Genomic DNA, 16,717 nt, shown 5'->3' with positions numbered 1-16,717 from the left:
AGATTGGTTCTCATCAAGTTGTCTACCTTCTGTCGGAGAACATGTGTCTTCTTGTGGTTACTCCGGAAAATGCGGTTGTTTCGTTCGCTCCACAACAGATATACTGTGGCATGAAGGATCAGTTTGCAAATGATCGTCCTACTCTTTCCATCGTCATTTCGAGGTGCCTCGATCCAGTTAAAGTTGTGTTGCATTGAGCTGGAGAATCCCAACAGCATGAGCTATAATAAGTCCGCACCTCGGTGCTGTACGAGCAATGAAAAAAGAGATGCTGGTGGGTCTCCTCCTCCAGCCCGCATAACACACATGTAGCCTCCGTTTGAAGTCCCCATTTCCGTAAGCGATCTTTCGTTGGTAAACGCTACATCATAACCTGCCATTGAAGAAAAGAGTGTCGTGGTATAGCATCTCGGAACCAGATCATACGATGCCACCCAATTTTGGGCTTTCGCGTACGGATCAGTTTCCAAATCTTGGATATTGAGAAATGGTTCTTGAATTCACCATTATCTTGCTTCCACAGCATCGTGTCACTGCCGCGTTCCGGACACGGTGGATCAATTTCCGTCAGCGAGAACAGAAGATCTTGAATTCTTTCTGATCTGGCCGCCGGAAGGGACCATCTCCCATTCACGACCGCATCTGCCACCAATGAGTATCTCGGTATCCTCAATAGCCTCGGTCCAAGCTCGCCCACAAAATTGATCAACGGCCCATGTGCTGTCCAATCATCAAACCATAACCGAGTCTGTCGTCCGTCACGCAACTGCACTTTGATAAATGGACGTACCATTTCTCGCATCGACAATAATGTTTGATGAATCTTATACTCTTCCGTTCACTCCTTAAAAGATCTCCAATCGCAACCGCTAAACTTCAGTCATTTGATTTCAATAAAAACGAATAATACCATCCTTAATAAAACCTCCATTATATATATATACCTCCATTGTTACTATAATAATAATACCCTCGTTAATTTGAATCATTATCTAATGAAAACACGACAATATTAATTTGGGCATTTCAGAAGTCATATGTCCCATTTTGTACAGGTGTGCATAACTTGTGTACGATCAATAGTCAGTCACAAAGAACAATGATAAAAATTTACAGTTTTCGAATTCATAAAATTAATACCATAAAACAAACATAATATTTAGAAGTTAACAAAAAAATTTAAAAATCTAATTAAGTAATTATTTTCCACAAATTTCAATAGATATCTCAGAAAGAAAAAAAATAACCAAGTTTTAAAACTTATTCCAAAATCGAATGATTTAATTTTTGCGGTTCCCTTGGCCGTATCCGTGACTCGATCTATTGATCATAGGCAAAATAATTCCGGCCAAAGCCGCCGTGAACTTTGGGTCAGCCGTGAGTGCGGCCACCGTATCAGCAAAGGTATGTGGCGGAGAAGCCGCCGGAAAACCGTTGAAGTCGCCGTAAAACTGAACTCCCGAGTACTTGGATCGGTTATACAAGGCATGCGCTACAACTAGAGGCAACAAATCCTTGGGCAAATTTGTCATTTCATGTAATTGCGGGTGGGTGAGGTCTAACGTGACGGTGGGGAATAGAGCCGGGGCCAAGTTGGTGGGCATGCTTGAGGAACAAGGAAATGCTCGAGCTTGTAAATCGGTCATGCTCATGTAGCCGTCGGGGCTAGATAGCGAGCCGGACACCAACATGTTCGCGGCCGCAGTGGTGGCTGAGGCCATCGCTGCCCCGACTGGCGGCAACGGGTGGTGGTGGCTACCTTCATAAGTCGTTATCAAGATCGACCTGTCTTCAGCACAACGTTGAACCTATAAAAAAGATACATTTTTTCAAGTCTTTAACAGTTCATACTAAATATTAAATTGATAGTTTTAGCCGATTTTGATATAAAAAAAAGTCTGATATTGTTGAAGAATGAGAAGAGGTAAACGTACATGTTTGCGAACGGGACAGCCCGTGGCCATGGTGCAACGGTAGAAATCCCGCGTATACGAGGACGAGTTTCCTTTCGCCATCTTCTGACCGTACTTCCGCCATTGACATCCATCGCTTATCTATTATCCAAAATATATTTCACCAATGTAAAGTTCAAAGAATTTGTGTCCTCTCTAGCTTCTTGGCATATCCAAAGATATAGATTTTTTACCACTGGAGCTCTTGATCGCGCACGAACAATTACACGGGTGGTTTTCTTCGGAGCCTTGGCGGATATTTGATGATCTGTTTGAGGATCGTTATTCGCCTTTTGAAGCTTGTTCGTTGGCTCGGTTTCTAAAGTTTCTTGTTGCACAAGTCTCTTCTTGCCCCTTATATCATTGTCCATTTCGAGCTCAACATTGTCACCTCGAGAAGCAACCGATTGAGTCTTCTCCTCCGATGATAAATTATCGGCCTCGGCCACCGCCTTAGAAGGACCTTGACTGATGAATTGCCTATTCACATCCATCCCGCCTTGTGATGGCGTCTCCACTGGCTTTCCCCCCATTGCCTAATCACAGTTTAGCAAAGATCGCAACCACTGCATTACCTAAACTTTATCCCCTAATCATCTCAAAACTGACCTATATTTCTTCTATTACTGTTTTCAAAACAAAGGGTATCTAGATTTCTAATCCACAATACTTAAAAAAACCGAATTATCAAATGGGAACAGAAATTGATCTGAGTTCATGTTACAAAATATCAAATTAATGATTGTATTAGACCTTGGGTTTAGTAGTAATTACCTTATCGGGGATATTCTGATGCTGATGCAATAATGAAAGTTGCGAACACAAGTAATTGTACTTCTTGGTCACTTCATCGAGCATTTCTCTAAGCTTTCGATTCTCCCAGTTCATTCTCTGCAGTCGAACATGTACCTCGGGCAACTAGGAAACAAAAAATCAGAATTCAATTCAATATCGAACTAAAAGTATATATAATTAAGTAAACGATTCGAATTCCGATGATTAAGTTTTGTTACATTGTTCTTTCCATGATCGATCAAAGATTGATCACTTCCAGTGTTAATTAGCCGTCGTTAGATTCCATCCAGTATGATTTCATGAAACAGATAAAATTCTAAAATAATTCGTACATCAAATGATACAAAAACAAGAAAAAAAAATCACCGATCTGTACTCACATTTACATCGGCGGGATCATCTTCGTCCTCTTCAATGACTTGTAATCCCTCTTCACCGCCGCGTAAAACCTCGTCCCAGAAAAAATCCATTTTGCCTGGAACTTTCCGTCGATTTCGCCGGTGGAAGAGAAACGGTCGTCTTCTCGGTCGGGAAACCGGGGAGACTCACCGGAAACCTAATCTTCCCGTACGTTTTCTGATCTGCATCGACACCGCAGAATCGGGGAAATTCCGACGACAGTTAGGGTCTGGAAATTTCGAATCGAGCGTGAAGTTCCTTCATCCTCGGTCCATGGATCTGAGTTTGAAATCTGAAATCCAAAATCGAAGAAGAAGAGTTTCTAGATAGAGAAACGTAGAATGGAGTTTTTGGCTTAGAGAGAGAGAGTCTTAGACTGTGAAGAGATATATATATATATATATGCGTGCGTATATATATATACGTATTATGTGAAAATATGTACTTCTTGTTATGGTTTGAATATAGAAACCGGTTTTAAAATCTTTTTTGATATGCAGCTATGCATATTTATAGCTAATATTGTTTCAATGTATATATCATGTTTGTAAATAGAGTTTTTAAACATGGCTTTTGCGCTGGTTCTACGGGTTTTATATAAACTTTAATTTTTTTTAAAAACAATGATAAATTCTGAGTAAACACAATTTGAATATAACGTATTTTAAAATTTTCAAATTTACGCATTGACTTTTTATCCATTTAAATCTAATCATATGATGATTTCGTCGATAAAAAAAATCTAATCATACGATTTATTGAAGTTATAATAAGATAATAAACATTTATATTGATTATTGTTATTTAATTAAACAAAAATCGAAAAAATCATAAAGGACAAAACATGAAAAATTCCAATATTATTCCAACAAAATCAAATAGAAATGAATCGAATTAGATTGGACCGTTTCAAAAATCAATTAGCTAAAAACAAAATAAATATAATTGAATTTATATAGCATGGTTCTTATGCGTAGCCACACATCCCATAGAAGCAAGAGCTCCCTCTGCTGCAGCCGTTGAAGCAACCCCCACAGTGATTCCTATGAAACATCGGATTCACGCACTTGCCGTTGCAACAAATCTCCGAGTACCGGCATCTCTTCCCGCATCTTCCGCAGTTGTATCTGTCGCTCCTCACCTCGACGCATCTGTTCTTACAACAGTTTCGCCCCGGACTGCCTTTTGCAAGACAAATCCTAGGATGTCTTTGGCATGTCCTGAGACGGGCTCCGTACTTGAAAATGGCGTGAGAGCGATATCGGCTCCTTACACGCAGAGACGTCGATGTTTCTTGGGCAATGGGCAACGCCTCGCCAAGTGTTGTAGCTATGGAGGCCATTCCTAGCACCAACAAGATCATTAATGTCTTCATGCTATGATCACTCTCTCTCTCTCTCTCTCTCTCTCTCTCTCTCTCTCTCTCTCTCTCTCTCTCTCTCAAGTAAGAGGAAAGTAAGAGGAAAGTACTATACGGATAAGATCGATGTTGAGATCGACGAGAGATTGCGGGATTAGAAGGGTACTTATATAGGTGATAGAACGAATGGAGGGCACGTGATAAATAAGCATTTTATATATATATATATATATATATATATATATATTAAGAAATGAAAATATCATGTTGTCATATGGAATATAATTATATTTGATGTATTTAGTGGAGAGGTCAACCGCAAAGCGCTTACGATATTGTGAAATATGAATGAACCCAAGAAAGGAAGGATTAGGTAGAATTTGTTGGCACACGGTCGAATTTTGGTTGTAATACATATAATAAAGGTTTTAGACTTAGTATAATACCCTATTAAATTAATTAAACCGATGAACTATAAGCCTATTCTTGCATATCACATTTACCATTTCCATTCGTACTATGGAAGCCCATGATATAAATATTCCTCGTTTTTTGTGTATATATTAAAGGGTTAGCTTTAATAGTCTATTTCTATATAAATTATGTAGATTAAAAAATTTTAATCATAGATTTAAACCCCCTATATAATATATTTTTTTTGATGAAAACCTATATAATATTTTTAACTTGTTTCTCATCTAAACTATAGTCCATATTAAGAACTTCCGTTGTAGAACACGAAGGTTTATAGAACATAAGGTAAATGAAGCCTCAACAGATATATATATATATATATATATATATATATATGTATATAGTGGAAGAAACATCCACTCGTTGATGATTTTGGCTTGAAATTATTAAGGAATTACGAGATTCGATCTTATTGGAACATTCGCGTTAGACGTACAATTGGTTCCGTTGAACGTCAACGAGTTAATGACTTGTGGCGAATAAATAACTATTTCTTTTTAAAAACACACGTGAATACTGCATGTTATTAAGAATTGGAATAAACACAATGAAATTGAAAATCTCATATGTTGATCGCTGGTGCTCGATTTTCCATGGCTCGAAATTCATTTGAAATAACAAAATTCGATTTCTATCTAAAATACATATTTTAAAGAAATTTTCGTTTTCCATAACTTTTCATATTTGTTTCGTATTTAATTAATTTACTTAAATAAAATATAAATAGATAATAATATGTTATTCGATTCCATTTGGTTTGATTTTACTTACTAGAACCACAAATTTCACTATTAATTAAATTTAAAGCCATGCTGTTTAATTTGTGTGTACAAAAAGTAGGGTTTATATCTGTAGTCTTGACCACAAATATTTCATACGGGAAAAGTCGTATGTACGAGACTATAGTCTACAGTCATCACGGATAATTATTTGCTAATTAATATATGAAGATGATCCCTTGTAGGTATGAACACACACACGCGTATGTATGTATGTGTGTATATATATGTGTATGTATGGTTCAAACTTGTCATGCAACCAATCCCTTTTCCTAAACTTAGGTAAAAGCCGTGACAATAGCACTTGCATGGTCATCAGTTGAAGAGTTTTATGACGTCAAGTTGACTCTTGATAAAGGGCAGTTTTATGATGTCAAGTTGACTCTTGATAAAGGGCGTCAACTTGATAAAGGGCAGCCCGAGGTACAGAGCGTCTCCGTTGAGTCGGGGTCCCCGAAAAGATCTCATCTTGACTCAAGGGTGTATTGTAGGCAAGCCTTACCTTGTAGAAATATCTACAAAAGGCTGCTTCCAGGACTCGACCTCTAGGTCACAACAGCAACACCTTCCAAGTTGACTCTTGATAAAACTCGTAAAATCGGTTAATTTTAAACCTTAAATATGAATGTAGAATTAACCACGATTAATTTATTGAACCAAATCACAAAACCCAGAGAAAAATTACATAAAAAAACGAAGAAGAAGCCATTTGACGAGAATTCAGACACATTCTGTACTAAAGCTAATGTCACTAACCTCATCTGATGTCTCCAATGATGTCAAATGCTTTTGTTCCTTCACCATTCTATACTGTGTTTTTGATGAAGAAAGCCTTTTTTTTTTTACTTGGGGGTCAGCCTCTGTCTTCCACTAACCACTTCAGTTCTAATTATAAGGTTGTCTGCGTCGACTTACCAACCAATCCTTCGTTCAGTAGACGCATTCCAGCTCCTACGGTGAACTTCCTCGCGAAGAGAAAGCACGGGGCAGGCTTTGTGTTTACCCAACACCATTCAGTTCGATATTCAGATTCGTAATATACATGGTTGATTCTCTGGCCCGAAAAAGAAAAAACGAGATTCATCAGTTTGGTTCTTGTGGGCAAGTATAATGTAATACCCACAAAAAAAAAGGATGGAAGTATAGGAGAAAAGGCTGCACCTTTATGTCTTTGATTTGCTCGGGACCGGACTTCTCCGATGTGAAAGTGATGGGATGCCAAGATTCGGTTTCAGATTTCGCAGTGGATAGGTTCCATACTGTGTATGTCAATGTTCTCCATTCCATTTCACTTTCCAGTCCACGCATCTAAAAGGATTAGTCTCGACAGGAAACCAGTAAGGGACTGGTGATTGAAACGAATCTCGAATTAATTGAGTCAAAGACTGAGACGGGATTTGATGCTTACGATGAGCAGTGTCTGCACATAGTGTTCGTCAGGGATGCAGTTGTGCCGTTTCTGAAGTTTCTGTATTCACATCAGCGAAAATGTCAAAAGAAAACGAGCTACCATGTTAGAATGTCTTGCTAATTCGCCTTGTTAAAGTTTTTTCACCCTATCCAGTCAAATCGTATTAGAACTAGTAAGCATACTCATAAATCAATTCAAGTCGCATCAAGGCCCGAATATTAAAGCATCACACTTACAAATAGCCATTTGTTCCTGGTGTCTAGATCTAGAGGTGGAGATCGCTGCAAATCAAGAAGAAATTTTACGAGCAATTCGCTGTGTATGGAAGAAACACCATATGTAACAGGTTGACAATAAAACATCATCGATGAAATAACTTCCAAGCTTTCCATTAGGATAGTTAGAAAAGTACTTCGGGTTCAACTGGTTGTACCGCATCGGTTGCGGTTGCGGATGCCGGCGTTTTCAAAACGTTTGATAGCGATTATAAATGATAAGTACTGACTGGTTGATAAGTTGTTGTTGGCAGCGATTGCGGGTGGGTGCGGTTAGAAGTGAATGGTTCGTTGCGGTTGCGATTGCATTTTGATATAAATTATAAAAAAATTATTATTTTAAAATAATTTTTTATAATAATTTTAATTAAAATTTTAGTATGATTTGATTAAAATTATTTACTAAATTTATAATAATTAAATAATAAATTTAAAATATAAATATTATCAATTTAATTTATTTTGAAGTAAAAAAAAATAATTTTATTACAAAAAATTATTAAAAAATAATCATTATTAAATCTAAAAAGTATACTATTATATATTTTTTATTAAAATAATACTAAAAAATAATATCAAATCATAACACTAAACAAAATCATCATAAATATATATATATATTAGAGTTTTATATAATTTTTAATGAGGATATTTTAGTTTTTTTGTCAAAACGCCGGAAACTGCTACCAAAACGCAAGTTAAAAGCTGCGATTAGAAAACACAAGTTTGGCTGCGATTGCCGGTGGTTGTGATTCAACCAGTCAGTTTTTCAATCACCTGGAACCGCCGGAAATCGCAACCGCTCCATTTTCATGTAGCGGCGGTGCAACCAGTCGCCCTGTCGCCCCCTTAAAAGGCAAAGGTATCACTTAAGAAAGAAATCGTCCAGCGAAAAGATGCCCACACAAAACATGTGACCATTTATACCTTGCAAAATTTCTCAAAAACTGGAAACACGATATCATCATTTACTATGACCTCCGCGTGACTTCTGGTCAAAGATATCCACTCCAAACAAATAAATCTAGGATGAGATAACCTGAAACAATAAGCTAGACTAGGGCTGTGAGTGGTTTTCCCAGTTTTTGAAAATTAAAAACCTAAAGAAATCTCAATTTTCTTATTTTAGTTTTCCTAAAAATCCGCAAAATCAATTTTTTGAGAAACTAACGTAAAAGCCAAAAACCACTCTTTTGTAGATTGTATTAATTTCTTTTGTAGATTTTAGATATTTGTTATTATATTTTTTATTTTTATTAAAAAAATAATTATATAAATTATTTTAAAGACAAAAATACCTATTGTTCTAAAAATAATTTTATATTATATCTATATCTATATAAAGACAATATTCTTACTATTTTCATCTTAATTTATACCTTTTTGAAAAAATGTTTTATAATTTAAGTTATGTAATTCAAATTTTATTATCCAAAATATATATTGTAGTCATCTTATATTGTTATTACTAATATTAATAAATATAATTTTTATTTTAATGTTAAAAACCTTTTTGATAATTTTTAAATATAAAATCAAAAACTAAAATATTATTTCTGTCTCTAAAAACTGCAAACTACAAAAGCCAAAAATTAAAAACTAAAAACTAAAAGTCAAAAACCCAAAATAAAAACCATTATCATTCAAGGCGTAGATTTACCCTTGTCAATGTTCCCGCTGCTTAACCACTCTTCCATAAAAAACCTTGCAAGGGAATGAACTTTTCAAAAGGATTTACGTAGAAGATACCTGGGACCCTTTTCGCCATTTATCCTTGGGTATAATAGGAGACATTTTCAAGCTGTAGCGGTTTTCCTTGGTATCGAGAAAGCTGCAGAGAGAAAATAACTTAGCAATCACAATCTAGATAATTTCATCTCTAAAACAAATCAACTGGCTGAATGTGTTTAGTAGCCCCAGACTTGCCATCTACCTGTCGGCACAACTTTTGGGAGAAGACATAAGATATCTTTATATGTAGCCAAAGTCATATAAAGGAACACAGCTGCAAAACAAAGGGACCAAAGAATAAGAAAGGGATGAATGAGTGCCATAATCAGTGAGCGTGCACACATATGCATGTACATCTTGTATTGCGCTAGGCCTGTTTGTGCATACAACTACAACTTACCAATCGGTTATACATACGTATTCATAAGCAAAATAGAGTGTGTGTGCGTGTGTATATATAATGTCAATGTGCCAAAGAACTTGAGAATTGAAACTGAACCAAGATCACCAACTCCAACAAAAGGCGATAAAGGATATCTTTTCTGCCTAAAGAAAAAAAATCGGCACAAAATCACAAGAAAAAGCATCTGATGTATAGAGGTTAAGGAACCAGACCTATCAGACACAAGAACAAATCTTTGATTTGATACGTCCTCTAAGGCAGCTGCTAGCAACAATCTCTCTGCAGCAATCATGCTTGATTCTCCCCATACAACCTGCAAATGAGAAACACCCTATTTCAATTCACCCACTAAAATATTTGGATTCAAAGGAAGTATTTAGATCAATAATTGCTCTTACATGGTACATCCTTTGAGTCCCAATGATACATTTCAGGGCATATTTCATAATTCAGAAAATACTTAGGCGGCATATTCACAACAGACTGGAAATTCTTTGTTTTCCTTTCTCATTCTTCAACCATATTCCTGGAACTAAAGCACAAAAAGGGTGCAAATTGGTCTTCACCTTGATGCTATTCGGCAATTGCCGATTGTAGAAGAACTGCGATCGCGTGGTGACTTCATTGAACACAAAACTGGGCACCGAATGAATGTAAATGGAGAAATTGCCCTTATCGGCTCCCTGCAAATTTCATCACAAACAGCCATTTCCCAACTAAGAAACTACCAAAGTAACAAACAATCCAAGTGATCATAGAAGACGAGTACGAACTCGACCTTGAAGAAGCTATCCCAAAGAAAATCAAGGGGAAGATCACGACGGGCCAGGAAGAGAAACGCGACTTTGGGACGACCACCTCTGTATTCGAGGACCGAAATACAAGATCCCTCGGCGGAGAGTGAATCCGACGGCGCCGTTAAACCGGGACGGTACAGAAGGTGAAGCCTGAGGAGAGCGAGGAGGCAAAAGTGCGGCAGAGAGAGCAATGATGAGCTTCCAACCCAGCCACACTACGCCGAGGCGAGCCACCGGCGGCTGCGGTGGCGGCGCTTTCCTAGGCATGTGGTTCCACGGCCGGAGTTAATCGCCGCCAGTGATCAGCATTACAGGCTCAGCAGTGCACTAGAAACAATGGCGAATTTTGGAATCACTAGGGTTTTGAAAGAAAGCTTGGATTTTGGGAGAAATCGAAACCGAAAAAGACACATGAAATCGCAGAGAGAGAGAGAGAGGCTGGAGGAACTTTTCCGGCCGTTGAAACTTCAGGAATACGACGTCGTACTAGTTATCCACGTGTGATATTTGCGGGCCCCATTTCTTAACTCTTTGATATCATTAACATTATTATATTTTGGGTAAAACCCCTAAAAATTCCTGAACTTGCAAAGTGCGAGAAAAAAAATTTATGAACTTGCGAGTGTGCCAAATAATTCCTAAACTTGCAAAAAGTGTCTCAATAAATCCTAATCTTGTTTAAAAGTGTCATAATAGTCCTTAGTATAAAATGATTAGAATAATACGATTTTAAGTCATACGTGGCAGATGACATGTCAAGCCATGTCGGATTTCTTACCTATGTAATCAGAACCGGTTTAGAAAAATCGGTTCAATAAAATTGGTTTAAAACAGTAAATTCTGGTTCAATAAATGTGAATAAAAAACCCTAAATTTACCTTTACCAAAATCGAATCCCGAGAGCAAAGCGAAACCTCGTGCCCTCCATCATCGGCGATTTCTAAATCGCCGGCGATTTCTTCGTCCTGAGTCGGCGTCGCGTTCTAGTCTTCTTCAGGCAACGGTGTCGTTTCTCTTCAACCGGCGGCGGATTGGCGTTGGTACCGTCTTCTTCTTCGACGGTGAGGTTGGTTTTGTGTGTGTCTTCTTCTGGCTTCGCGAGGTTGTTGCCATGAGGTGAGTATTTTCGTCATGGGTTCTTCAAAATTTCTGCAAATATGTGTGCAGGTGACAGATTCACAATGATATTTGACGACGTTTTTTATGTTGTGTTATTCTTCGACCGCAAATTTACAGGTTGACAGTGGATGTGTATTTCGGAGGATGCACTGATTATGATGAAGATGGAGATGTGGGGTACATTGGCGGGGAGAGGGCGAAAGTCTTTATTGATAACTCACCGAATCTTTCATGGGAGATGTTCGAAGAAATCGTACAACTGAGAGAGGTATATCCGCCAATATATCAGGTGTGGTACAAGTTACCGCAAGAACCATATAAAGACAGGAGGTTGATCAACCATAGTTCAGATAGGTATGAATTTCGAAATATGAATAAGATGGCAGCAGAAGTGGGAGAGATGGAAGTGTTCATCGAACATGATGAAGTTGAAAATGCTGAAAATGAAGAAGAAGTTGGTGAGGATTCTGCTAATTCTGGTGATGATGATGATGTTTCTAATGATAATGATGGAGGTAGGGCTGTTGAGGATGATGCAGAGGATGATGCAGAGGATAATATCGAATCTGGTGAAAGTGATGAAGACAATGATGTTGAGATTCCCGGGACGCCTCTAAACACGGATGAAGAGTGGCAATCTTTTGAGCGACCTGTAAAAAGTGCTAAGAAAAAAGGAGACAAACGACATCTTTATCTTGGGAAGACATTTAATTCCGGAGAAGAGTTCAAGAAGACATTGGTTGATTATGTGTTTGATTCACAATTCAACATTAAGATGACGAAGTCTTCGTCGACGAGGTACTCAGCGAATTGTAGGCATAAAAAGTGTATATGGAGGGTGTATTGTGTGCTTGATACATCGTTGAATAAGTGGGTGATCAAAACGTATTACCCAACACACAATCACCAGCCAAATGGACATGCGCCGTTGGTGAATATGCATCATATTGCTGAACGCTTCAAGGAGGACATGAGGAGGAATCCACGTCTTAGAGGTGTTGACATAAGAGTGGGATTGCTAGAGAAATATGGGTTGATTATGTCGAAGAGTAAATGTTGTAAGGCTCGACGTGCTGCAGAAAAAATGGTTACGGAAGAACAGAAAGTGCAATTTGCAAAGTTGTGGGATTATGAGGCCGAGCTTAGGAGGTCTAACCCAAACATAATCACTGAGATAGGGACAAAGATGGAGAAGGATGTAGAAGTGTTTGATCGGTTTTACATCTGTTTTGATGTGTTGCGTGATTCATGGAAAAAATGTTGTCGACCCGTAATTGGATTGGATGGCTGCTTTTTGAAATGGGAATTGAAAGGAGAGCTTCTAGCGGCTATTGGTAGAGATGCTAATAATAGTATCTTCCCCATTGCGTGGGCAGTTGTGCGTATAGAGAACATTGAGAATTGGTGTTGGTTTGTCAAGAAATTGAAATCAGATTTGGAACTCGGTGAAGGGCAGGATTTGACAATAATTTCAGACAAGCAAAAGGTAAATGTTGTGGTTTCATTTCCCAAAATATTTACTGATTTAGTGTTTGTTTTATTTTGTGATTCATTTACTTACTAAGTTGTACTTATTACATAGGGTTTGTTGAATGCTGTGGCTAACGAGATGCCATTTGCCGAGCATCGTATGTGTACTCGTCACATTTACGCGAACTGGAGGAAATCCTATAAGGATTCTGGGTATAAACGCATCTTTTGGAGTATTGCTGCTGCATATCATGAAGCTCATTATGATGCATGTCTCGCAGAGATGAAACAGGTCAATGAATTGGCACATGAAGTCGTTTTACGTGCAGAACCACATCAATGGGCTCGGGCTTTCTTCAAGGCCCACTCGCAATGTGACGATGTTAACAACAATCTAGCTGAAAGTTTTAATCAGACTATCAGAGAGGCACGTCTAAGACCAATGATAGATATGCTTGAGATGATCCGTAAACAAATAATGCATCGCATTGCCAAACGGTCGAGGTATGCAAGTAGATGTGTTACCGAGTTTAGCCGTCATTGCATTAAGAAGTTAGAAGAAGCTAGGCAAAAAACAAGGTTTTGCACAAGTATACCAAGTGCTCGTGGTCAGTATGAAGTGGAAGAATTCGGAATGAGTTATGCAGTAGATCTTGCTGGGAAGTGTTGCGCTTGTCGCCAGTGGGATCTGAGGGGGATTCCTTGTCAACATGCGTTATGTATAATCAACGAGAAGCAAGAAGACATTTATTGTCCGTTTTCTCTTCGATAACATCATCAAACCATTTGAAGAAATGATCGAATTCTCCCTGAAACATTATACCAGCTAAGTTCATATCACGCATAAACAAAAATGAAACATACATTCGTGTTTTTCAATTTTACCTCCTGTTTCTCACAACAGAAGAACACTCTTCCTGGATTGTTATCTGTTTTCGACGTCAATCTCACAATGTCACTTCCACATTCGCATTTCCATGGATAAACCTTATGTTCACGCCTCTGAGTTTTTTTTCGATTGGATTGTCCAGTCGACGTTGACGACCTTCTTCCACCTTCAGATGAGTAACTCCCTTTCATCCTGTGAAAAACTATAATATTTAACAGACAAAAAATTTCACCGATTCCTACAACTCATCGTCAACACCATATACACTTACCAATAATACTTCTATTGTGACAGCAAACCAAACCAGAGAAACACCCAAGAAGAACAGAACAAAACGAATAACAAAAATACCCAACGACAAAGACAGAACAAGAAGAGTATTAAAGGTTACAAAACCTGGGATTCGAAGATAAATAGAGCGCCGAAATCTGGGATTCGAAGATAAATGGAGCGTCGAAATCTGGGATTCGAAGAATAATCTACTGCCGAAGACCTTACCGATGAGAGAGTTTGAAGAGAGTTAGGTTTTGCTTTCGGTGGGTTTAGTCGATTTGGGGGTAAAAATAGATTTAGGGTTTTTTTTTCCGGTTTAACATTATGAAACCCGGTTCGGTACATTCCCGTTTATTTCCTAAACCAGATTTATCAAAACCAGCTTCTGCACACGTGGAAATAAAAACTGACGTGGCTCCGCACATCACAATCCACGTAGGATTGAGTTTCAGTCAATATTGGTCAAATATTCATCTGGCACTTTTAAACAAGATTAGGATTTATTGAGACACTTTTTGCAAGTTTAGGAATTATTTGGCACACTCGCAAGTTCAGGAATTTTTTTTCTCGCACTTTGCAAGTTCAGGAATTTTTAGGGGTTTTACCTTTATATTTTCCTTGCCATGTTTATTTTAACATACGTTATAATTGAAAGTTTCATTATCATTATTAAATTTCGTAAAATAAAATTTCCGTTTGTCAATTTTCGTAAATTAAAATACAGTTATGATATTGACATAAACAGTGTTACAGTAACGTACAAATTATACAGGGAATTAGTTTGAAGATGCATCATGCATGTAGAAATTGGAAAACTGATATTAAATAGACAAACAATAATAAATATCTAAAATTATAATTTACCGTTTCCTCATTAATAGGTATTCAAAAGAAATCAATTATCTTTATTTCCATAAAACTTTGAATCCGAAAATTAAGTCATTTAATAACTCAAGAATAAGTATATAAAACACACACACATACATACAACTATATATATATATTACAACCTCACTGTCTCGCAAAGGATGGGAAAGAAAGATTCCTATGGAGTTAAGCTACATTTCTGCTATACCCTAAAACCAAACTATCGGACTCGTTAACCGGTTCGGTTTATGCACGCCCGGTTCAGTACCCATTAAGGTTCGCCTTTCCCCTTATCAGGATCTGTCAAGGATGACGGCGAACGGGATGACCCACCACTGGCATTGCTGACCGCCGGTGTGGTTCTCCGGGACTGACGTTTGGTCGGCACGATCAAACATTTGTCATCCTCCGATTTCTCGAGCATATCATCGAACCGATCTTCGCCTTCGTCTTTGAAAACCGGATGAATATAGGCCTTTTGAAGATACGGTTTCAAATCTAGGTTCGGTTCTCTTGCCCGTTCCAATGTGTCTTTGATCATTGCTTCCTGTACAAATAACGTGTTTTCCACGATTAGCAACTAACCGAAACCAAATATATTTCCCCTAACCAAAGGATACCAAGGGAACCGGTTTTATAAGCTAAGATCGGTTAGTCCAATGTACTCATAACCAAAACTAGTCCCGGTTAACATAACCAAAGGGTGCGCCAAGGCTTGTTGAAGATGAAATACCGCTCCGGTTAACAAACCCGGTGCGAAAAGGGAGAATTTTGGAACTGACCTGCAAAGGGTACCGAATGAAAGCCGGTTCATACCGGCCTTTGCAGAACCGGTGGAAACCAAGGGTGAGGATGGGTAGAGCGATGAGGAAGGGCGTGGACTGAGCGGCTTTTTTAGTGCTCATTAATCCCATCAGAAGTATCTGCGATATGATTAAAGCCGTTATTATACGTCCATGGACGTCCGGCCAATACGCCGCCCCGCTCTCGTACTCTTGGTTGTACACATTTATGATCTGCCAAAAAACGAAAGATTCATCAAAATACCGAAAATCGGTACGTTCATGAATTGCTAAACCTGCCGAAATTTGCAAACTTTGGTTGACCCGAGTCGATTTTAGGGGTATAATTGTAAATTCACTTGAAAAATATACCTGAGTAAATATACTAAAATTACCAGGGATATATACCCAGTACTTGCGGGTAACCCATATGTGGGAGGAAAAAAACCGAAACCGAACCCGCGGTCCGAATTCCTCGCTTGAGACTTAGTACCAGTAAACTCGAATACCTCGGGTTTAAATACTACTCTTACGAGAAACTGGGGGTGTAAAATGGGTTGACCCGACCCGATCCAACCCGACCCAGTTCGGGTCGTTCCGATCTGGAAATATATTAGCCCAATTCAATCCGACCCGTTTTTTTATTGAGTGAAAAAATAACTGCCCAACCCAGATCATTTTAAGTCGCGAGCCAAATATTTAATTTTAAAAAATAAAATTTAAATATTAAAAAAATATTATAAATACTTAAAAATATTATAAATATAATAAAATTTTAAAAATTTTAAACAAAATAAACTAAATATCTAATAAAAATACAATTTATATATAAAATATTTAAAAATTAATATAAATAATAATAAAAATTAAAAAAAAATATTTTTTTTTTCCGGCTCGCGACCTAGTCTGTGGGTTTGTCGATCTGGCTCCCCACGAGCCCC

The 16,717-nt window shown here is 37.9% G+C and overlaps 4 protein-coding genes and 1 pseudogene across 7 annotated transcripts in view; 1 reads left to right on the top strand and 4 right to left on the bottom strand.

Annotated features, from left to right (window-relative positions):
- Positions 1 to 1,212: 1,212 nt before the first annotated feature.
- LOC104818667 (WRKY transcription factor 6-like) lies at positions 1,213 to 3,487 on the bottom strand. Its single transcript, XM_010548354.1, has 5 exons — positions 3,128 to 3,487; positions 2,727 to 2,870; positions 2,147 to 2,488; positions 1,935 to 2,054; positions 1,213 to 1,808 (listed from the first exon to the last, which is right to left on the bottom strand). Exons 1-5 carry the CDS (start codon positions 3,215 to 3,217, stop codon positions 1,281 to 1,283), a joined length of 1,224 nt encoding a protein of 407 aa, XP_010546656.1. The 5' UTR covers positions 3,218 to 3,487; the 3' UTR covers positions 1,213 to 1,280.
- Positions 3,488 to 4,113: 626 nt separating this feature from the next.
- Positions 4,114 to 4,488, bottom strand: LOC104825288 (stigma-specific STIG1-like protein 1). Its single transcript, XM_010557592.1, has one exon. The coding sequence runs from the start codon at positions 4,486 to 4,488 to the stop codon at positions 4,114 to 4,116; it is 375 nt and encodes a 124-aa protein (XP_010555894.1).
- A 1,893-nt stretch (positions 4,489 to 6,381) lies between these two features.
- On the bottom strand, positions 6,382 to 10,823 carry LOC104818661 (annotated as a pseudogene).
- Positions 10,824 to 11,487: 664 nt separating this feature from the next.
- On the top strand, positions 11,488 to 14,108 carry LOC104825280. The gene is made up of 3 exons (XM_010557584.2): positions 11,488 to 11,492; positions 11,613 to 12,981; positions 13,078 to 14,108. Exons 1-3 carry the CDS (start codon positions 11,488 to 11,490, stop codon positions 13,735 to 13,737), a joined length of 2,034 nt encoding a protein of 677 aa, XP_010555886.1. The 3' UTR covers positions 13,738 to 14,108.
- A 939-nt stretch (positions 14,109 to 15,047) lies between these two features.
- Positions 15,048 to 16,717, bottom strand: part of LOC104818639 (CSC1-like protein At1g11960) — a 5,550-nt gene continuing 3,880 nt past the window's right edge. For all 4 annotated transcript variants that reach the window (XM_010548320.2, XM_010548311.2, XM_010548329.2 and 1 more), the window contains exons 11-12: positions 15,777 to 16,010; positions 15,048 to 15,541 (exon numbers count right to left, since the gene is read on the bottom strand). In XM_010548320.2, coding sequence (XP_010546622.1) covers positions 15,266 to 15,541; positions 15,777 to 16,010 — 510 coding nt within the window. In that variant the 3' untranslated portion in view covers positions 15,048 to 15,265. The remainder of the gene's footprint in view (positions 15,542 to 15,776; positions 16,011 to 16,717) is intronic.

Source organism: Tarenaya hassleriana, unplaced genomic scaffold, assembly GCF_000463585.1.
Source record: "Tarenaya hassleriana unplaced genomic scaffold, ASM46358v1 Cleome1, whole genome shotgun sequence".
NCBI classification, from domain to species: domain Eukaryota; kingdom Viridiplantae; phylum Streptophyta; class Magnoliopsida; order Brassicales; family Cleomaceae; genus Tarenaya; species Tarenaya hassleriana.
The sequence above is the reverse complement of the archived record's forward strand: the minus strand, read 5'-3'. Positions and strand labels throughout refer to the sequence as shown.